This window comes from Xiphophorus couchianus, chromosome 14 (assembly GCF_001444195.1).
Source record: "Xiphophorus couchianus chromosome 14, X_couchianus-1.0, whole genome shotgun sequence".
Taxonomy (NCBI): domain Eukaryota; kingdom Metazoa; phylum Chordata; class Actinopteri; order Cyprinodontiformes; family Poeciliidae; genus Xiphophorus; species Xiphophorus couchianus.
Genome location: NC_040241.1, coordinates 2,937,781 through 2,960,997, shown reverse-complemented (window position 1 = coordinate 2,960,997; position 23,217 = coordinate 2,937,781). Strand labels below are relative to the sequence as shown.

General features: G+C 41.8%; 1 protein-coding gene across 4 annotated transcripts in view; it reads left to right on the top strand.

The window, feature by feature from the left end:
• dock11 (dedicator of cytokinesis 11) overlaps positions 1 to 23,217 on the top strand; it is a 77,636-nt gene that overhangs the window by 8,976 nt on the left and 45,443 nt on the right. For all 4 annotated transcript variants that reach the window (XR_003598145.1, XM_028038316.1, XM_028038315.1 and 1 more), the window contains exons 2-19: positions 618 to 734; positions 1,796 to 1,885; positions 2,542 to 2,624; positions 4,297 to 4,363; positions 5,032 to 5,127; positions 6,537 to 6,671; positions 8,038 to 8,221; positions 9,010 to 9,089; positions 10,414 to 10,497; positions 10,665 to 10,805; positions 13,031 to 13,318; positions 16,745 to 16,867; positions 16,954 to 17,036; positions 17,130 to 17,252; positions 17,455 to 17,531; positions 19,189 to 19,373; positions 19,485 to 19,550; positions 22,684 to 22,776. Coding sequence is in view for 3 of the 4 variants with exons in the window: in XM_028038316.1 (XP_027894117.1) it covers positions 618 to 734; positions 1,796 to 1,885; positions 2,542 to 2,624; positions 4,297 to 4,363; positions 5,032 to 5,127; positions 6,537 to 6,671; positions 8,038 to 8,221; positions 9,010 to 9,089; positions 10,414 to 10,497; positions 10,665 to 10,805; positions 13,031 to 13,318; positions 16,745 to 16,867; positions 16,954 to 17,036; positions 17,130 to 17,252; positions 17,455 to 17,531; positions 19,189 to 19,373; positions 19,485 to 19,550; positions 22,684 to 22,776 (2,115 nt within the window). In the remaining variant the exon portion in view is untranslated. The remainder of the gene's footprint in view (positions 1 to 617; positions 735 to 1,795; positions 1,886 to 2,541; positions 2,625 to 4,296; positions 4,364 to 5,031; positions 5,128 to 6,536; positions 6,672 to 8,037; positions 8,222 to 9,009; positions 9,090 to 10,413; positions 10,498 to 10,664; positions 10,806 to 13,030; positions 13,319 to 16,744; positions 16,868 to 16,953; positions 17,037 to 17,129; positions 17,253 to 17,454; positions 17,532 to 19,188; positions 19,374 to 19,484; positions 19,551 to 22,683; positions 22,777 to 23,217) is intronic.

Sequence of the window (23,217 nt, the reverse complement as noted above, 5' to 3'; positions counted from 1 at the left end):
AAGCAACCCTTCTGCTCGGCGTGTTTCAGGAAAACGGCAGCCGATCAGAATCAGATCCACCCAGTCTGATTCTTTAAACTCAAGCAGAAACTACTTGGCGTTGCTGAGCGGAGGCTTACTGGCTCGGCTTTGCTGCTTAGACTGGCCTACAGCGGCACTTTGTTTAAATTCAGTTTCAACCCCAAATGTCGATTTAAGTTGCTTCTTGTTGGTCTGAACACCCGCAGGCCTCGTTCAGAGAGGGATCATTTCATATCATCCGCTTCTCTATGAAACTCAAAACAGGAAGCGCAAATATTCTGTTGTAGGATGTGATGCAGTTATTTTTCTTATGCCTCAATCATCTTGTGCTTTTTTTCCTTCCATCACCCTTTTCTGTCTTTGTATCAGTTTCTTCTCCCTTTATCGCCCTCTGTCTTTCCTTGGCTTGTTTCCTACAGAGCACAGAGAGCTCCAAGCTTTGCAGTATCACCTGATTTCCTGTGGTTCAGCTGCGGCTTTGGTGGCAAAAAGCCACATTAAAGCTGCAAATATCGGATTTATAATTAACAAAGGGTATTGTTTTGTTTGAAAGTGACGTGTCGCCTGTTTCATCTCCAATCCTCCCCCCATTTAAGGAGCAGCCGAAGATCATCGAGCCGCTGGACTACGAAGCGGTGGTGTTCCAGAGGAAGGCCCAGATCCACAGCGACCCCCACAGAGACCTGCTGCTCTGCCCTGCCGATGATGTCTCTGTGAGTCCTACATACATTTCATGTGATCGAGCAATGCCTAGCAGAGCTTGTTGTTAAGCAGAAGGGAAATTATCGATGTTTATTAAGATTCCTTTTTGTTTGTGTTGGGCAAAACTAGCATACCAAAACGTTGGTATGGCTAACCCTGAAGCACTAATCTTGAACATTAATTGTGCCAACGCTAATGCGCTACACCAACGCAGTATTTAGCCAAAGCTAATGCTAAAGAGCTAACTTCAATTCAAATTATATCTGCCCTTGAAAGACTACAACTCTCAAAGCACCAATTTAATTTTGACATTATAATTTACATGTTCTATAAGGCCCTTAGATATTGTATTTATATTCATATCTTGTTCTATGCTGTTTGTGTTTTATTTTGTTCCTGAATAAAGTCATTGGAAAAAAGACTGAATAAAGTCATTGGGAGGAAATGGAACTCTGGCTGTTGGAGACTGTACCAACTTCAAAATAAGAGCGTGAATATAAACATCTAACAACTTGAAGAATTCTTAAAAGTCGAAAACCAAAGCTTCAAGGCATACGTTGAACATTATTCAACTGAAAGTGAACAAAACAGTCAAGTAAACTCGAATTTATCTGGAAATATGAAGTTAGGTGAAGCTCAGTCTGCTAAACATTTTCAAAGTTACCAAAATACTAAAGCACTAACTGAAAAATTACTTCCATTCCTAGCAGGTTAGCAGAAGTTTGCTCACCACTTGTTTTCACAAATCTTTAACGTTATACCACTTAATAAATTGACTGAAAAAAAAATCCTTATTGGTAAATATCAACATGTATTTGAACATTAGACTGTTGTGGGAAAGCCGTGGCGAATAGACGGCAGTGCCAACATCCTGGAAGCCGGTCAGCTTGGTGGTAGCCGTCCTGTGAGGTCCTTAGAAAATTCTTTAGAAAACGTGAAGATAGAAAAGGGTTACAAATACTTCTGTGAAGCAAATGATGCCCCCAGTCTCACAGACTCCTCAGTGTGTAATGCTTACATGCTCCCATGTGTCTTGGTGTGTTTATGTGTTGCTGTGTTTGCCTGGATGCAGGAGTCCCAGATCTCCCGGCAGAGGAGGACCATCGTTCCTTCTGTTCCTCAGAACGCCGAGCAAGAGGCCAGGAGTCTGTTTGCTAAAGAGGTATGCTGACAAAGCAAAGCAGCAGCGGCAACAAGCCTTTTATCGAGATCTAAAAAGAGACTTGGAATGAAAAAAAGGAAAAAGTAGCTACGTTCCACACAGCAGTCTAGCTCGACACTTTGTTTTATCATTGATCAATAAAATGGCTAATTCAGCATTCATTCTCATCGTTTAGAGTGTTCACAAAGAAACGTTCAGATTTCTTTGTAAAATCCTAAACGTTTAATCATCATTACAAACATGACTCTGTTATGATGAGAACAGTCCGCTCTGCCGCTGCTCTCCAGCTCTCATGACTGTGACACATTGTGGAAACGGCTATCAAAGGGCTCGTTAAAATGGAGCCAACATCATTTAGCAAACAAAGATCCTTACAGGCAGCAGAAACGTTCAGTGTTGAAAGAAAATAAACGGCACATATAAAGCCTTAAATGGATGTCACCTTTATAGGTGCACCGATTGCATTTTTCTGGCCGATCTGCGATCTTTAAAAAGGCTGACCTGTCAATTCCGATTTTGGGCTGATACCAATTTTTTTTTGTTTGGAAAGTTGCTAAATATTGTGACAAAGTAGCTTTTACACTGAGGAAATGACAGTTTTGACCCACTTCTATATTTGACCGTATGTGGTGCTAATCCAGCTTTCTGATCCACAGTGCATCAAGATGTACAACACCGACTGGCACGTCATCAACTACAAGTACGAGGCTTACTCGGGCGATTTCCGCATGCTGCCAAGGTAAGGAAAGATAAGATCCCAAACTGACGGGAATAAGTGACATAATGCTGGAGAAACTGTGTTCAGATTTAGAATTTGTGCTAAAAGACCTCTTAACTTAGCTGGAAGTCCTTTGACTGCCAGCTATTTAAGACGTACAAGGGATTTTACTGCACTCACTGGTGACCTACCAGAAATCCCCAATACGTCCATGCAGCTTTAAGTCTTCCTCTGCTCAGAGGAAATCTACCAGCTCAGAAAGGTTTGGTGTTCTGTACTGTCACAGTGATGAAGAGGTCGCTGAGTTTATCACTGCCGTTCCAACCTCAGGGGAAAACGCCTCACAGTGATCCCTCAGCAGGTCTGGATGACATTAGCTACAGCTAAAATGCCGCTTGAAGACTTTGTTAGTAATAATACAGTGAAGCCCCGCTTATTCACGGGTCGGTGTTCATGGTTTCGCCGATTCATGTGTATTTTTTTTTGTAGAACATACCTGAAATATTTGAAAGAAAATGCAGCCAGGAAGCTGAGTTACCTAGCCACAATGCAACTTGACACGCTGTTGGCTGTACCTGCCCAAGAGTGGAAATAAGGAAGGCTACAGATGTTAGCTTCTGCTGTAGTTCTAAGAGGGTTTATAATATGTGTTTTGATTAATTTGTATCGGGGTATATTTGGTGTTTCAGCTATTGTAATATAATATAATAGTCCTAAACTCAGCTGAGTTTAAGACACTCAATTGCAGAGTCTACTAAACGTAACATTTTGCACTTTAGATGGCTAACAGATTGTTAAAAAAAGCATACGTACTCAGCTTTAGCACCAACATTTTCAAAGGAGGCTTCATAGATTGAGAGCAGAACAACTGAGTAGAAAGAGACGGAGGAAGTTCAGACCATCTCTTTCATCGGTCATAAAGGCCAGTGATCATATCCCCTACTCCAGCATCTCTCTTTCTAACCCTCTGGCCAGACAGAGATCTAAAGAGGAGTGGCAAAAGCAAAAGAGGTTGATTAGTAGTGCTTGCCGACAACTCACAGTGTCATCCAGGACATGTTACTGTGAAATATAAAATATTGAGGGCACTTGGAGGAAATTCAGTTTCCCTTTGGGATAAGTAAAGTATTTTTGATTTGAATTGAATTTTTGGCGATTTATTGTGAAATAGCCCTGAAGCAAAACATCATCACGTCAGTCTAGCTTTTCAAAATACTGTATACCAATATAATGTACCGAATTAGTCCTCATAATTATGACTTTAAAACTTGTTATTATGACTTCCTGTTGGGCTTTTATTTTTTCTTTCTTGGCCAGTATGGCCCTCCGTACAGCTTGGAAGTTGGCAAGAATAAAACACATTGAAGCAAACTGGAATGCTTCAGTATCCTAGTCAAGATCTGTCAAAAGTCACTTTTCACTTCCTATTGTGATGTCATCGACCCAAACATACAGGGAGCAGAATTTACAGGTTCTTTTCTGCTGCAATGTTCTTATAAACATATTCCAGTACTAGAAATACATACTCCATTACGAAGCTGTTTTTAATGTCTATGTAAAAAAAACTTTAAAAAAAAACTATCTTTAAAATGCCTCACTTCAGTTTTGTTGACAACAAAGGAATGTAGCTGACCTCATGCAGACAAAGCAGAGCTGCTAATTGACTCTGTTTGTATGTTGGTTTTTTTTAAAGCAAAGGGCTGAAGACGGACAAGCTTCCCGCTCACGTGTTTGAGATCGATGAAGACACCAAAGATGAGGTGAGTGGCAGATCACAGACAGCACTGTGTGTGTGTGTGTGTGTGTGTGTGTTTGTTTGTTGAGGGCTTTTAGTGGAGCCCTGTAAATCTCTGAGATTAGATTCCTCTAAGAGATGCTCAGATTTGTCTTATTGAACAACAGGACCGTCCTGGAATAGATACAAAGACATTCTCTCTGCTCGTTTACTAAAGCGGACATGATGAAACATGGCCGGCTTACGGTCTGTCAGGTGGGCGTGTCAGCCCTCTTACAGCGCGCTATGGAGCATGGAAACCAGAATCCTAACATATCTATAAATAGATGTCATCGACCGCCCACATGGAGGCAGAGGAGAGACGGAGGAAGGTCAGGAGAACGTCTGCTTTCCAAATCATAACTCTGCAGTCAGGAGGACGGAGGATGGGCTTGACTCTCTTTTAGCCAATCAGAAAGATGGACTTGCGTGAACGTGTGTGTCTACTTGGCAATAGTCACCAATAGTCTGATCTCCTGAAACCAAAGTTTGTTTTGTTTTTTGGGGGGGAACTGGAGTGTGAGACATTAAGACAGCTCTCGCATTGTTCTGATATCCTGTAGAGAAAGATGTAGAGTCGGGTTAAAATGAATGTTTTTGTGATGTTTAAGTTGAATGTGTCCTGAAAGGCTCCGTGTGCTTTCTGTCGGCCAGGACACGGCGTCGCTGTGCTCCCAGAGGGGAGGCATCCTGAAGCAGGGCTGGCTGCAGAAAGCCAACATCAACAGCAGCCTGTCTGTCTCCATGAGGGTGAGTCAGCGCCAGCGCTCCTGTCTGTTATTAACACAGAGTCGTGGAAGGGTTGGACACGGCACATCAACCGTACTCAGTTCTTCGCATCTGGCGACTCGAAGTTCAAACAGCATTTAGTATACGGTGTCTTGGAAAATGATTCATGCCTCTTAAACTTGTTCACATCTTGTCACATTATAACCTCTAATTTTGGTACCTTATATTCTCAATATCCTTAAAGCTGTAGTATGTAACTTTTATGAAGAATATTTTTTTCTTTTTTTCTTTTTTTTTTTTTTACATATTTGTTAAAATTGTCACCATGTCGTGACTGTTTGTAATGATGAAAAGATGGATTTCCTCCACCTCCTTCCTGAACTGCTATTGCTGTCTGAAGAAATGCAGCGCTCCCGGTCAGAAACAACCAATCAGAGCCAGAAGGAGGGGCTTAGCGTTGTCAGTCATCCTCATGTACTCGCTGCTAAACGTGCTAATGGTGGAGAAACAACTCATCGCTGCAGGAAAACTGTTTATCCACTGCCATTCGTGACTGTGCTAACTAGCCTTAGCATTCACAACAGGATCTGCCAACTGGCACAGGAGATTGTGATTGGCAGCACAAGATCCTCATCTTGGCTTTGATTGGTCGTTTCTAGTTGGCACTGGGAGTTCTGGAAGAAGGCAGAGGAGTGCAATCTTTTTCACAGATTATTTGTCTCATACTACACTGTCATGACAGTGGCAGTTTCAACAAATGCGTGAAAAAATAATTTTAATAAAACCTACATACTGCTACTTTGAATAAAATCTAACAATTTCTATTAAGTAGAGGTACATTGATGAATCAGCCGGCCGATAAATCTGCCATGAATTTTTTTATTTTGGAAGCTTGGCTGATAATTACATGTGAAACTGATCTTATCCATGGAATCTTATCTGCTTGTGCAAAGGTGTGGATGTCACTGTCCCCTAGACGGGGCTGGCTGACAGACCCGCCCAGCAGGTCTGTGGTTAACAATAGTCATTCTCCAGTATTGCCACCTCAGCGACTTTATTTAGTGACTTTTCAGACCAAAACATTGGATTTGGCCAAAATCAGAATCGGCAGGTTCAAGTTTTTTAAAGATCGATGATCGGACAAAAACTGCAAAAAAGGCAGTCGGCTGCACTAGAATTTGTTACGAGGTGTCAGAGTAAAAGGGGTCGAATACAAATGCACATCACACTTTTCAGATTTATGTTTGTTAAAAAAAAAGCATGAGGTCGTTTACTTTTGACCTCACAATCATATATACCCTTACTAAAACACATCAAAGTTTGTGGTTGTAATGTTTCGCATGTGAAAACGTGCAGCAGAAATAATCCTTCATTTCTTTATGAGTTATTGCCGGTTGACAGAGATGATGAGTCGCTGCTGTGACTTTCAGGTGTTCAAACGGAGATACTTCTACCTGTCCCAGCTCCCCGACGGTTCCTACATCCTCAACTCCTACAAGGACGAGAAGAACTGCAAGGAAACCAAAGGCTCCATCTACTTGGACTCCTGCATTGATGTTGTTCAGGTACACTTTGAGCAAGGCAGCAGCAGCCTTGTTGTGGGTCCTGGTGTTAATGTGAGCACCTGCCACGCTCCAGGGTTTTTTTAGCTGCTTTTGTTGGGGCAGATTTACTGCATTCCTCTGACTGGGTAGAAAAGGATTGGTCTAGCTGATTAAAAGGGAGGAGCTGAGGGTGGAGGAGGGGGTTGATGGTGTTGACTAAGTGAACTTGTGCGTACTTCCTTCAGGTCTGGGCTGGCTGACGGGAAGCTTTTAGTTCGATGATCACAATTTCACTCACTGGGTTTAGTCGGCTTCATTCAGACAGATGTTTAACATTCACAGCAGCATTTCTTCCAGTTAGTCTTTGCAGCACTTGATAAAAATATTTTACTGTCACATCTCGCGTGACAGTAAAGTAAATACAAATCTTTTTTTTTTTTTAGCTTAAATTCATGAAGGGAATAAACTATCCAAAGCAGCCCTGGCTCTATGTGAAAACCAGTTTCCCACTGACTCTATCATATTCTCTGAACTGTTCGTTGATCCTCCAGACTAAAAAAAATGTGTCATGAAGAGGAAAATAAACATAGATATGTCTGACTGGACTATCACAGGATGTTAAGGATTAGTTTTGGGTTTAACCAGGATTTGTTTATGGCTTATTATTTGGGATTTTATTGTTTAATATAAGTAACTCTCTGAGCTGTAATTGTTATTTCATAGAGTTAGTTAGTATTTCATAGGTAGTATCCGGAGCAAAACGGACTATTTGTGGACCTTTAATGTAGTGGACTATATATCCCATGATGCTTCGGGAGTAGACGAAGAAGAAGTAGAAGAAAAATATGGAGGGTTTCTCCTGAGAGAGCTATGTTTTCTGCGTTCTGTCACTTATATCATATCACATTATGGATGATTCGTTCATCCTTTTTATTCACTGAAGTTTATCTGAATAATCCGCTGAGGACCAGCAATATTCTGAAAAAAAAGTGCCACCTTAGTCCGGAAAATACGGTAATACCTGTTTATTGGTGGCAACGACTACCGTCAATCATTTTCCATCAAGAATTCTTCATAAAATGAAATAAAAAGCAATACTGTCAAGACTAAGCATCCTCTTCATCAGAATGTCAGACAACAGAATGTGTTCAGTCAGAGGCCTCTTCAGATTTGTTGCTACGCAGACTGTTACAGGAGTTCTCCATAATGTATTTGCCCCCTTCGGAAAGGGGACAAATCATTTTTAACGACAGAGATAAAGAGTTTTCACTAACTAATCTGTCAGGTTGGATACTGAACCAGTTTCTGCTGAAGGCTCCAATCAGCAGCTCTTCCGTTTTACCCCTTACTGAACACTGAACCCTCTAACTGTGCTGTGCTTCGTCAGAGCCCTAAGATGCGGCGGAACGGCTTCGAGCTGAAGATGCAGGACCGCTACAGCCACTTCCTGGCTGCGGACAGCGAGGTGGAGATGGAGGACTGGGTGTCCACGCTGAAGCAGGCCCTGCAGAGCGCCACCGAGGCCGTTCCCGACAAGAGGAACGGAGCCGAGCCGCTGGACTTCAACACAGGTCAGCTCCTCTTTCTACACTCACAAAAAAACAAACACTCTTGAAATTAGAAAAAATTAAATACTTTATTAGAGGCTCAACAAGACAATTTCACAGGGTGTGGGACCCTATGATGGAATACTTTAAAAATCTTAAAAATATAGAATCACCTCCATAAGCCTATAGAGCCCTAAGATGTGTATGTATATGTTTATATGTATGTATATATATGTATGAATATATATATATATAATTGATGATGACAAATTGTTGTATTGTCGACACATAATGCTCCCAGTCATTTTTTTTTCTTTTCTTTCTTTCTCTTCTGTTGAATGTGGGTGGGTGGGGTCGGGTTGTTAAAAGATAAAGCAAATTTAATTCATGTTACCGTATTTTTATGTACCTTACATTGTACTTTTTTTGAATAAAAATATAAATAAATAAAAATAAAAAAACAAACAAACAAAAAAACTACCTAACAGGGTGTTAAAGTCTGAACTTCCTCTAGCTGATTGTCTCTTCAGGAAAGAGGGTCGACCGTTCTCTTGTTTTAGCTGGCCTTAGAGGGAACATTAAATGTTTTATCCAGCTTGTTTGGGTCTTGCCAACTTTCTGTGGATGAAATCCAAAACCCCCCCCGACATTCTGATGAGATACTACGACTAAGAGGTTCACTCAGTTCATCAGTTCCAAGCATCTGGAGAGCCAGCAGATGGATGCTATTTTTAAACTGGACAACATGGATGTGCTAATCAAACCTGCGGGGAGAGGGCTTCTTGTTGATGCATTTCCTCCTGTGTGATCAGATGACGACACAGTGAGCCAAGGGAAAGGAGAAGGTCTGCAGGAGAGCCAGGGGAGGAGCCTGCACTCAGAGCTCATGAAGGTAGGAACAGCACTTATCTGTTTTTATAAGCCATCATAATGTTTATCAGGCCATTATTGTTACATAGAACCATATTAAAGTTATGCAGAACCTCACAAACTTATTCACACCTTTCAAAGTTTGTCATATTTTCTCAAACTTCACTATGTTTGGTATATTGGAATTTTTTGCGATGGAGCAGCACAAAATAGTGCATAATAGTGAAGAGGAGACAAAATATTACAGTCTATCTACATTTTTTGCAAATAAAATCTAAAAAGTGTGGCTTGCATTCGTGTTCCGCCTACTGAGTCCAGCCTGTTTGCAGCTGATGGTTGAGGTTTTTCCTCAGTTCTATGATGAATGCTCTCCTTGTCAGTTTATCTTTCAAGTTCACAATTGAATTGAATCGGACGAAAACGGGGAGAACAAAAAGCACACCACACTTTTCAAATTTTTATTTGTGTTGCCCCTATATAAATATAATAAGGTTCCAGGAACAGTTCAAGAGGTGTTTTTGCAGTGCACTGTATGAACCTTTTGAGTTATTTATTCTCAGTTTATGTTGAACACAACAATAAACTTGGTGAAAATATGATTCATTTTAAAGCGTAAATCTTGAAGAAAAACTGTCAGAATACAAAAAGTTAAACGATTTTAAAAAAAAACGTTTTTAGGGTCAAAATCTTGGTCATCACTTTCTGGTTAATACTTTTTTTTATTTTTAAATTAACTTTTTTTTATTGTTATTATTTTTCTTTTTGCGAACATTTTGTTTGAAAACTCTTGCTTCTCCTTCTAAGCTCCAGCTTCGATCGATGATTCTGCTGAAAGACACGCTCTGAAAACTGCAGCTTATTCTCATTTGTTTGGTCACGATCTCTTTGTTGGGTCAGAGAAAACTGGTGATTGCTCTAAACGTTTTATTTGGAGGTTTTTCTCTGAGCAGAGATTGTGGAGCAGAAAAGGCCTGAGAGGAGCAGTGTTTCATCCACAGACGCCTCTGCTGCTCTAATGTGTTTAAACCCACAGCTGCTCACTGACAACAAAAGCCCCGCGCTGGCTCCGGGCCTCTGCTGCTCCATGCTCCCGTCTGTCTGCAGGCTGCAGGCAGAGCAGACAGGAACTGAGGTCCGACTGGCACTGGAGGGCTTGACTTGTTTGTCTACATAAGGTGCCCCCCTCATCCTCCCATTTCTCTTCCGTCTGAATGTCTTTGTCTTCTGTTCGAGTTGCTTGAAGAGGAAAGAAAGCAAGAGCTCTCAGCTAAAGAGTCAATGCAGACACAGTAAAAATGGGCATAGTAAAGGTTGAAACATTTAGTTTGACTTTGTGCTCTTTGCAGTACGTGAGGGAGACAGACCAGCTCAATAAGATCAACAGGAACGAAGGCAGACAAAAGCTTTTCTCCCTGGACCCTGAAACGCAGGTAAGGAAAGTTTATGCTTTCAATACTTGTGTTTTCACTCATTACTTATTTATGTATCTCGCTATTGATCCAATCTTCCTGATCTGTCCACCCTCCTCCCGTTCTCTTTGATCCCCCTTCCTCTCCACCAACTCATCCCTTCCTCCCCCTCCCTGTCCTACATCTAGAGGCTGGACTTCTCGGGCATCGAGCCAGACGTGAAGCCCTTCGAGGAGCGTTTCGGCCGCCGCATCATGGTCAGCTGCCACGACCTCACCTTCAGCCTGCAGGGCTGCGTTAACGAGAAGGCCGATGGTGTCCTCACCAACGTACGTTACTGTCTTCACATATATGGATATAAACACACTGTTCACATAAGAACAGCCAAGTAAAATGTTAGTCATGCTAACCCTAAAGCACTAATCATAAACATTAGTTCTGCTAACGGCAAAGCACTAAACCAACACACTATTTAGCAGAAGCTAAAGCACTACACTAACATATATTTAGCAAAAGCTATTTGCTATATATGTATTTAGTGTAAGCTAATGCAAAAGTGCTACATTTTGTAGAAGCTAATGCTAAAGCGCTAACTCCAATTCAAATTATATCTGCACTTGAATGTCTACGATCCTCAAGAACCAATTTAATTTTGACATAATTTACATATTATATCATACCTTTAGATATTAGGTATTATTTATTTTCTATATCTTGTTCTCTATTGTAGCGCACATGTTTTATTTTGTTCCTGTATTTTTCTTGTTTGAATTTAAAGTTTTTTTGGGGGGGGGGGAGACTTTATGTGAGAAGAGGAAAAGGAACTACTACATAAACAGTCTTCAGCCACTTCAAAATAACAGCATGAATATAAACGACTAACTATTGGAAGAATTCCTAACACTCAATAATCAAAACTTCGAAACAGAAGTTTTGATTATCAAGTGTTTTATTTAAGTTAAAAGTTTACAAAACAGCCGAATAAATTAGCACTTTAGAATTTATACAGAAAATTTGATTTAGGCAAAGCTAAGTGCGCTAAACAAGGGATTTTGTCAAAGTGAGCTAAAGTGCTATAGGAAAAATTAGGTCAGCTATTAATGCATTAGCACTCCACTGTATACAAAGACCAACTTCCCAAATAAGACCAACACCTTCCATGTGAGTCCTTGTACAGACGTGCATATTTACCCACAACACACTGTTTTCATTTTTACCAGCACAGATTGTGGTCATCAGTCCTTCCCCTCTGCAGCTCTCGCCCCAGATAATACACCTTCATTATTCATGTTGGTCTGCAGAGAAAGCTTCACATGTCCCCCCCCCGCTTCACCCCCTTTTAACTTCCACATCAAGGAGGTTGAGACGATGCATTCACTGTCCTGTGGTTAAAATGAAACGCTTTAGAGAAAAAAAATTGTCCCATGCATAAACATTTGTGGAATGTGATTGTGTGACTGTAAAAGATGGAACTATTCTGCAGTTTTCACCTTGAACAGAGCAGCTTCATGCAGTCCTGGAGCTGACTGAGCTCCTCCTCTTCCATTAAAGGAGCTGCTTGCTTGGACAAATGATTCCAATCATATTTGTGGCTCCAAAGCTGCACACACTCTTCCTCTTCTCCTTCCTGGTTTCCATTCAGTATCCGACGGCTTCACTGGTCCATCTTGAGCAATCTTTAGAAAACGTTTGAGCATCACGACACTAACTTGTTTTGGCCGATGTAATGATTTATTTCTTTTGGATCAGGCTGCCTTACTTAGAAATGGAAACAACAAGCTGGTCTATTTCCATGGCAGCACAGCATGTTTCCATAACTGAGGCAGATTAAAGAGATTAATACGCTTTGATTTAGACCAATTCTTTTGTACCAGCAAAGACGTTTCACAGACATCAGCCGAATCTCAAAAGTTCTTTCTAGAACTGAAATCTGTGCCTGACATTAGCGGTGCACCGATAAATCGTCTGGCCAATAAATTGACCCATATTTTTTTACATTTTTGGAGCTTGGTGATCAGCCTATTCTTACACGAGAAACTGATCTTATCCACCGATCTTATCTACCTCCGCAAAGGTCTGAAGATCAAACACTGCTCCCTTTTTTGCTCTGGAGTAAGGCTGACTGACAGACCGGCCCAGCAGGTCACATCTGCATGGCACAGTCAATAATAGTCACCCCACAGTTTCCAACTTAGTGACTTATCACTATTTATAGCAAATTTTTAAGGAAGAAAATTGTTATCTGCTTAAATCGGAATCGGTAGGTCAGGACTTTTACAGATCAGTGATTACAGATCTACAAAAATTAAGGAAATCTTGAGTCCATTGATCTGTACACCCCTAGTAACGACCTAGTAACCAAATGTGAGCATTTTAAGTAGATGGATAAACTTGTTGGGTATTTCTGTCATTAGCTGTTCCAGTAAATTCCAGTAAAGCTATTCCATTCATTTTTGAATGCCCCCATAACAAAGTTACTTAAAAATGATATTGTTGTGTCTTCCTGAGGTTTTCAATCCACCTTTTCTTCTCTCTCTACTCTACCCTGCTGCAGGTGGAGCCGTTCTTCATCTGTCTCTCACTTTTCGACCTGTCCAAAAACTGCAAGATCTCGGCCGATTTCCACGTGGACCTGAACCCTCCGTGTGTCCGGGAGATGCTGACGGACACCTCCGGTCAACTTTCTCCGTCGTCTGACTCGGAGGGTGGAGGTGGAGGTGGAGGATCGGGAGAGGGCGGTGGAGGAGGAGGAGGGGTCATGGTGAACGGAGACTGTGGGAAAGGGAAAGGCCTTCCTGTTGTCCAGAGGGTGTCGGAGGCTCTACTTCGCTTCCCCACACAGGTACAGGCTAAGCACTGAAAGCCTCATGTTTTAGCTCAATGAAGTCTCTAACCTCAAATGCTAAGATGCTAAATTGCTGTGTAGCTCTCACTGCTGCAGTTGCACCTGTGTACCTGCTATTTTCTTATATGAGATGGGTATTTTTCCCAGTGGCCTTACCAAACCAAAACCTTTTTTAATGCTCTGACATAGTTTTTTTTTTTTTTTTTGTGGTTGTAAGTCTACTATGTAACGTTGTTAGGTGGAGAAATAATTTAGCCATATTTATGGCTTCAGTATTAGCTTCCACTAAATGCAGCATTGGTGTAGCCCTTTAGTGTTAGCTTCTGCTAAATGCTGTGTTGATGTAGTGCTATAGCATTAGCTTCTGCTAAATACACCATTGGTCCCCAACCTAGGGAGGAAACCGAAACGGATGCTGTTTGTGGGCTTAATGTTGCAGCGCAAGACGCAACCGACAGAGTCCGGTTAAAGGATTTTCAAAATAAAAGATCCTCCAGACTCAATACATAACACGGAAATATTTAATTATTTCTTGCGCGGCCCGGTACCAATTGGTCCACGGACCGGTACCGGTCTGCGGCCCAGGGGTTGGGGACCACTGGTGTAGCATATTAGAATTAGCTTCTGCTAAATACACCATTGGTTTAGCGAATTAGAATTAGCTTCTGCTAAATACAATGTTGGTGTAGTGCTTTAGCATTAGCTTCCACTAAATACCATGTTGGTATTTAGTGGAAGCTAATGCTTCGTATTAGCGCTTAGTATTAGTGTAACTCATGTTTCTGACTAGTTCCTCTAACTTACTAGTTTGTTTGGACGTCCTCTACTGGTTTGATGAATCTCTGTCCTACTTTTCCATCTCTGAATATGTGGAAGATTATTAAACTTTTCTCTTTTTTGATTTAATTCACCATCTGTAGCGAGGCAGATTTTTGATGATGGAAGTTCCTTTGATCTACCTTCAGTGTTTAAGGCTCTGGAAAAATCAAGCCTGTTTGTGACCGCTGGCTTTGGCTGTGAGCTCAGCGGCACGCACAGCTTGTCCTCACTTTTTCCTTTCTTCTCAGCAGCCGTCAGTTTGATTCTTTCCATGTCACCAGACCCAAGTGAACTAGAAACACTGCAGGAGGGTTCAGAACTCTTAAAGTTTTTCTTGTTTTGTCAGAAAACAGTCCAAAGTTTCAATACGTGATTTTTATTGAATACACTAACGCACCATAGTTAGTTTTCAATATTGTTCACAAATAAAAATATGGTAAAAGGGAGAGCGTCTATATGCAGCCCCCTTTACTCTCACAACCCTAAATAAAACTGCAACTTAATTTCTGTATAAATACAGCTGCCTGTGATAATTCTGGAGGAGCTGAAAAGATTCACAGCTGAAATGGCTAGTATCAATGCTACTTCACACGCTATTGTCTGGTGATGGCAAAGCAGCCAATCCTTGAACAGCATTTATTTTTCCTGACTCTGATTGGCTCTAACCTCAGGAGCAGTGACAAGGAAGACTGTGGACCCTTAGCTTGTATGGTAGTGCTAAGACTGTTTCCGTTGTGAATATTAATACATATTTAGGTATAATTGGTGTTTTGAACTATTAAAATATCTATAAGTGTTTTTTTAGAGGGAATCTCAAATATTTGCAATTTTAGTGACCAGTATATCCCTCTTGTTGGATTTTTTCCAATTTATATTTTGAGTCCATAATTACTTGCAGATCCTTTTTTTCCCAAAGGCCTGACTACTTTGTTCTATTATATCTATATGAATGTGTCCTTATTGGTACAGAGATTTTATATACATATTTGTTGTTGTCTTTTAGACGAGTGTACAAGTGTTTTTAATTATGTGACTTGAAATGTGGTGAAAAGTTTGGACACCTGGTCAGATGACACTAAAGTTGAGGCTACATTTAAACCCAGAAGTCCCTGAACATCCCATCTGCCTGGTGAAACATAGCGGTGGCAGTATAATGCTGGGTTTTTTTAAGTTTTAAACATTCAAGTCATTTTTTTCCTGAATCGCAAAATATTCTCTTTGAAACCCAGCAGAACGCTGTAAATTTGAATGTGTGGCGCTGCAGCAGCCAGCCGCCGCTCTGCTTGGACTGGTCCACTCGGCCTGAAAGGTCAACAAGCGGCTCACCGTTCCTCCTGGGTGATTACAGCGTTAACAGAGCCCAGTGTAACGGAGTCGGGCTGGGTGTGGTCCAGGCACGCAGCCTCCACCTCCTGTCTGCTCTGGTAATTGCAGCTCTAGCTTCTGCAAGGCCTCATGTGACGATGAGTGTCAGCTCGTGTTTTGTTGTGATGGTTGCAAGGACTAGTTTGTGGCTCTTGAGACCAAACTTTTTGCAGCGTTTTTAAACCGGCTGCTGGGTAACGATCATGTCAGAGCCGAAGCAGCTGGGTGCGTTCGGAAGACGTTTTTGTTTCTTTCCTCTTCAGAGTGTTTGAAACTGAAACCTCGAGCAAGAACTCTTCACACCCGACCAAATATACATGTTGCTCCCTTGTGGTTTTCCTGCAGTTTTACTTTAGCCTCAGCTGCTTCCTCTGCTCTTGTTTGTGACCTGATGGCGTCTGATGTCACTGTAGGTCTCCATCGACTATGAGAAATAGAAAATAAACAAACGTGTTCATATCTGCTTATTTGTTTGATGTGTTCCAACCATGGAGTTTATTGTTTTACATAATGTGTGATAATGAAAGAAAAGAGCAGAAAAAGAAAACAGTGTTTTATTCAGCTTTCTAGAAACAGCATTCTCTGTGGGTTTAGTTGTTTCTACCAGCTTTGTTCTCAGAAGCTGCCATTTTTACCTGAGTTTCTATAGAATAGGTCAGCAGCTGGGTGCATTCGGATGATTGTTTCTTTCCTCTTCATTTTCCCTCCATCCATGCAGATTGGATGGAGGGATGCCTGTGAGCGGCTCTTCTCAGGTCTGGAAACATTCTCCACTGGATTTAGGTCTGGAGTGCCTTAAGAAAAGATGCTCCCTTCCTGTGTTCCCTCCGTCCTTCTTTCTTTCCTTCATTCCTTCCTTTTTTCCTTCCTTTGTTCCTTCGTTCCTTTTTTGGTTCCTTCCTTTGCTCCTTCTTTCCTTCCTCCCTCCCTCCATTAAACAGACTTTATTGTGTGTCTTTTCCATGTTTGAGGCATTTCTAGCGCATAGTTTCCTGTTGACAGATTCTTTCACCTGAGCTCTGACTCGCTGCGGCTCCTCCAGAGTAACCATATAGAACGATGGGTGTCCAAAGTGGAAATTGTTAGACGCAAAACAAAATATATGTCTTTTATCTATTTAAAATAAAAATTATTTCAAAAGGACCAAAAACTTTCAGTGACTTTTAGTGAAAAGCAGACTTGGTTGCAGCCATTCATCTTCTTCCTCCTCTCTCTTCTTCTCTCGTTTTTCATCCCCAGGCCATTTTCTCGGTGACCAACCCTCATGCGGATATCTTCCTGGTGGCCCGAGTGGAGAAGGTTCTGCAGAACGGGATCACCCACTGCACCGAGCCTTACATCAAGACCTCGGACGCCAACAAGGTTCCCCCCTGCTGCTCTTCACACTCAGCACATTTTACACACTCACACGTTGCTCCGTGTTCACGTCTCCTCCCATGTTTCCCCAGACGGCTCAGAAGGTGCTGAAAGCTGCCAAGCAGACCTGCCAACGCCTGGGCCAGTACAGGATGCCTTTTGCCTGGGCTGCCAAGTAAGGCAGCGGGTTGGGGTGTGTGGTTGGTCTGTGCGGTGTGTGTGTGTGTGTGTGTTGGATCTTGACGCTGAGCCGTCTGCTCTGACCCAGGCAGGTGTTCAAGGACGCTCAGGGCAGCCTGGACATGGATGGGAAGTTTTCTCCTCTCTATCGCCAGGACAGCAGCAAAATCTCCACCGACGACCTGCTGAAGCTGCTGGCCGACAGCAGGAAGTGAGTCACCATCATCACTTCACGTGGAGGGCCCTAATTCTCTTTAAGTCTAAGTTTGACCTGGCAGCAGAGCAAGTGCCTCGCTCATATACGTCACTTTCTTTGGAAAATCCAAACTGTCCAGTATTTGTACTGTTATTTAGTTTCAGAAAATCCCTTTTTTAAATTTTTAAAAAAAAAATTAATTTTATTTGCTTTTCAGACCTGAGAAGAGCAAACTTCAGATCATTCCAGGACAGCTGAATGTGACCATTGAATGTGTCCCGCCTGATTTCTCAAGTATGTTCATATTTTCATAGCAGCCTGCTGAGTGTTGTTTTATTATCATTATCATATTTATTAGCCACAAGAATGGAACAATGCTTCAAACTTTAATGGATTCCCCTGGGATCTTATGTGATCAACACCAAGTAGCACATATTTGTGAAATTTACATTTTTTAAATTGTTTTTTTATTTTATTATATTTAATTTTTTTACAAAAACAAATCTTAAAAGTGTGGAGTGCATTTGTATTCAGCCCCCTGGGTCAATACTTAGTTTATCAACCTTTTGATCTTTTCAGAGCATGAAATCTTTTCAGTCCCTACCTACTTTATTTACCAGTGGTGAGCACACTTCCTCTAATGTGCTAATAGCAGAGCTAAATTTTTACTCAACACTTTAGCATTTTGCTAACTTTCTACAAATGAAATTTTCCTGATAAATTATAAAGTTGTAATTTACTGGGTTTTTTTTAAAGGTTTTATTGGTTCTAGTGGTCTTTATTTGATAGTTAATTGACAGGAAAGTGGGTAATGAGAGAAGGGGAAGACATGCGGCAAAGGTCACCAGGCCGGGAATCGAACCTGCGACGGCCACGTCGGAGACTAAGGCCTCCATATGTGGGTTGTGCGACCACAGCACACCCAACTTTCCATTGTATAAACTTGGACATTGATTGTTAGGAATTCATCCAGTAATTAGTTAAATGTTTATATTCATGCTTTTATTTTGAAGTGCAAGAAGAATGTTTACGCAGCTGTTTTATTTGCTGCCTTTTTGTCCTCCCAACAACTTTATTTCAAACGAGAAACACGAAGGAGCAAAATTAAACAAAGACAGAAGAGAACAAGATATAAACATAAATGCAATGTCTGAGGGTATTAAAGAACATGTCAATTATTAGCGTTAGCTTCTGCTAAATACTGGGTTGGTGTAGAGCTTTACTGTTAGCGGAACTAAGGTTTATAAATAGTGCTTTAGTGTTAGCACCACTAAGTTTCTAGTCATCAGTTTAGTAATGAGGTGAATTTGAAGACAATGTAGGCAACTAAAGTAAAGGGGTTTGAAAAAAATATTCTATTTGTGTAAATAAGTATAATAAAATTATGTGTCATTTTAGCTCTGTACTGTCTCGAGTTGAGCTGTGGCTTAGTTTTTAGTGACAAAATGTGAGAAAGTCCAAGCGGTAATAAGGCGCTGTAACAAAGTTCTGTGTTCTCTCGTTTCCTCGTTCAGCTGATGGTACTTTTATCTGGAGCACAAAAGAAAAGAGGAAGCATACGTTTCTAGATCACCACGATTACATTGAAAGACTGCAAAGATCAAACAAGTAGTGAGCTTTCAGAACATGCAACTTGTGTTTCTGGTGATGATTAAGAGAAAAGTAGGTCATATTGTGGCTGATTGACACAGTCCAAATGGAAATAAGAACGTGTGGCAGTTTGAGATCCTCTGGTGTGTTGATGGGAGTGCATAAAAAGCACTAAAAGACATAGTTTAGAAAAGCAGCTCAGCACCTTGTGATGCTTTCCTCTGTTTTTATGCATCTGGGTTTGCACTGCGACATGGCTCCACTGTTGATCCCCTCAATTGGTGGATAATGGAATCAGTAAAGCAGAAGTCAGCTCTGCTTTTCTCCGCCCTCTGAGCTGACGGAGCTCTCTGTGCCGCAGACACGGTGACGTCCTCCTACATCCCCGTCAAACCCTTCGAGGACGGCTGCGAGCGGGTTTCCGTGGAGATCGAGGAGTTCATCCCCGTGGAGGCCAAGTACAACTACCCCTTCACCACCTACAAGAACCAGCTCTACATTTACCCCCTGCAGCTGAAATACGACAACCAGAAGGCCTTCACCAAGGTAAAGCCGACCAGAACCGTGTGTGTGTGAGGCGACAGTGAGGGCCTCAGTGAGGCAGATGTGACAAATTGGGCTCAGCGGGTCACTGACTGTTCCTCTCTCCTCCTTCAGGCTCGGAACATCGCTGTCTGCATGCAGTTCAAAGATTCAGATGAGGAAGGTTCTGTCCCTTTAAAGGTGAGTCTCTAAAGCAAAGTCAGCCCCCTTTGCAATAGTATTCTGAAATGAAATCCAGTGCAACCAGTTACCTTCAGAAGTCACCTAACTGGTAAATAGAGTTCCTCTGCGTGTAACACCATGTCTATTGTGTAAATGAAGTACATTTAGCAGTTTTAAATACCTCTTTTTCTCAATATTAAGAACTTTGGATGTACAGATTTAGCTAATTTTGGGAGATTGGTGATCGGCCAATACTTACCTGAGAAACCGATCTGATCAACTGATCTTACCCACCTCTGCAAAGGCCTGAAAATCAGCCAGTGTTCCCTTTTGTGGAGAGAGACGACTGACTGACCCGTCCACTGGGCCACAGCTACCCCATTGTGGCCAGCTTAGTGGTTTTCTTACTACGTTTAGCAACATTTCAGACAAGAAAAATCGATATTGGCCAAATCAGAATCTGAATGTCAGACTTTTTAAAGATTGGTGATCAGCTAGTAAACTGCAACTATAACTATAAACCGTTAGACCAGCAGACACTACGAAGGTTTATGTGTGGGCCGAGAGGGTGCTGGTGATGAAAAAGAAAATTCTGCTTGAAAATCAGACAAATTTTCACCTATTTGGTCCACAAAAGTCTGTTTGATTAGCTGGAGGGTGGATTTGAACTGTGAAGTGTGGGAGTGGCAGTATCATGATGGGGGGCTGTTTCGCTGCCGGTGTTTTTTGTAGAGAAGAATCATCTCTGGTTGGACCCGGTCAGGCGTCCCAAACACATGAAACTGGTTTTACAATGGATAAACACTCAATGTCACGACCTCAGTCCAAACCAAAGTATAATGATGATACCTAGAATCTGGGTCTGTCAGGAAACAGAAGTTTTTAAAGGAACATCACTAATTCTGTCAGGAAGAGAGATCTAATCTGACTCCCGCCCAGCCTTTGTTATTATGGCTGGGAGATGAATGGTTGCGTTTTTTTCCTCTTTCTCTGTGGTTGTTTTATTTCTCTCTTTTCAAAAACATTCACGTTTGATGCTTTTGATTAAGCCGAGTCAGGTTGATGAAGGAAAAAGCAGTGAGGCGAGTCGCTTCTCAGCTGAAACACCCCCCACACGCCCGGCACGTCACCTCAGGTTCAGCCGGTGGAAATAGTTTTGTTCAAGCAGCAGGAGCCAGCAGCAACACCTGCCAGGAGATGTAATCGGGGCCAACTGGAAGGGTGGCGTTTTTGTGTTGGACTCCAACACAAAAACCTGGGAGAACGTAGGCTGGTGGCTGATGGACGCCGAGGGAATTTCCCCTCGGCTGTAAGCTAACGATGCGGTCACTCGTTCGCCGTCAGCTTCCAGCCACATGAGACATCAGCTGGGATCGCGTTTCCGGTGGTGAAAATGTGACAAGTCGGGTCAGGTTTTCTCTGAGTGGAAGCTGCTTGGTGTTGGGGTTGTGTGCGATACGGTGCAAGCTCTAACAGGACGACATGTCGGGAGAGAGCGGTGATAAGATCTGGAACAGCCGCTCCTCCACCCTCATCTTGAGTCAGGTAATCATGGCCGCCATCGCCCTGCCCGCCGCAGAGCGCTGGGCCTCCAGGTGTGTGTCTGTACTCGGCTCCTGCAGCATCAAAAAACCTTCCATCTCTGCCTCTAACCTGGTGGGACTTAAACACCCAGAATGCCTCTGGAGCCATTCGGCCCAATTCCAGCCATGCTGTCTCTGGCTAGGACGGCTTCATTTCATATGACAGCATTTGTTAACGTCCTAATTAAAGCCGCAGCTTGTCGGAGCGGTGTGGAATTCTTGTTCGTCTCTCCTCATTAGAAACACTGTGACCAGCGGCCGCTTGAGTCCCGCACGCATGACCATGTTTTTCCATAAAGCCTCTGCTGATGAAGGTTCCGGTTCGGCTTAGATCGGTTTGATTTACTTTAACTGTACAGAGGTGGGAAGTGAAAGTATGTGATACGATGTGTGGGTTTGTAGTTGGCATCCATTTCCTAGCAAAAATGATACATTTCACAAACTTTCAGAAAAGTTTAGCTTTAAAAAAAAAAAGTGAGCAAAAAAGAAAATCAGAATTATGAGAATTAAGTCAGAAAGCTGAGGAAAAATGAATAAATCTGAGAAAAAGTGGAATTTTTAGACAAAAAAACTGAAATCTGAGAAAAGTTTTTTTTAAAAAAAAATTTTTTTTTATTGGCCCTAATTTTAATCCATACTGGGTATATGTCTTTTACTCAAAGAAAAACAAAAAATACATGTCTTACATTATGACTGTATTTACTACTGATTGAAAGTGTCATAATAAAAGATGTAAATTCTAAATTTAAAAAGTTAAAAATGTTATATTTTTGAGGAGTCAGAGTTTAACCTTGAATCCTGAAATCATCTGCAGGAATAAAAAACACATAAACTACTGAAAACCTGTGAGATTGTGAACATAAACATGTCCACACATTTTTATTCAGGCATCCATCTGAAAGATGCAATACAGCCACCCTTAGGACTGAAGAGTGAGAACATCCTATTGCTGCTTTAGAATGGCCCAGTCAAAGTCCACATCTAAAGTCAGTTGATAATTTGTGTTCACAGATGTCCATCTTGAGCTCTATTGCATTGAAAATATGCAAAAATGCCAGTCAGTCTCTACTTGTTGGTTGAAACTGACAAAAATCTGAAAACATAAAATCTGAAACTGACATGAATTTAAAAATGAAAAACCAGCTGAAAGAAAGATGTAGTTTAATCTCTTCTTATTCTGGACACATTCTTTTGTTTTTCCAGATTGAAAGTTCAAAATGTAAGATTTTGTTGAAACTTTTCTCTTTTCAATTTCAACTAGTCTTTGTTTTCACACATGCGATAATTCTGTCCCGTTTCTGCCTCCATACAGCATAAACATATTATTCTTTCAATAATATGTTGCGTTCTGTCTTAACCTAACAAAATACTGAAAGAATCTTCCAGCATTACGGAGTGGCTCAATCTGTGCAAGTCATTCTGATTATGCTGTTGCAGAATAAAACACTTTTGTTCACTTGGACTTAATCTTTTAACTCCTGAACTGCCCAGTTGCCTTGCTGTACTTCTCCTTAACCTCAGGTTTCAGTGAATCTCACGGCTCATTGTGTGTTTTACTTCCTTCTCAGTGCATCTACGGCAAGCCGGGGGACTCGCTCTTTGCCAGCGGCGCCTACGCAGCCGTACTGCACCACAACCAGAGCCCCGACTTCTACGACGAGGTCAGACTCTGTTCCCTCCATTTTGACTGGCGTCCCGACTGCAAACTATAAAATGTGGAGTAAGACGTTCGCTCAGGCGGGCTGGGCTTTCTTCAAACCGATCAGGATATTTGCTCGTTACTGAAATGTCTGAGCAGCCTGAGATAATCCCATAAATCTGCCTGAGGACAGAGCTGTGAACTCACTGATTCCTCAGCACTCACTGCGCCTGGAGCTGAGTGAAAGAACAAGGGGGGCGGGAGGTCAGTGGGGTCCATATGGCTGTGGAATCATGGGGATTAGGATCTTGAGCAGGTTTAACATAACCTGCCTCAGCTCTTATGGAGGAGTTTCTCCAAAAATGACGCCATGATCAAGGATTTGTTCCTGTATAAAATGTAAATCTAGACAGGTTTGTTTAGCCGTCACAATCTCATGCAAATTTCTAATACGTCTTACTCC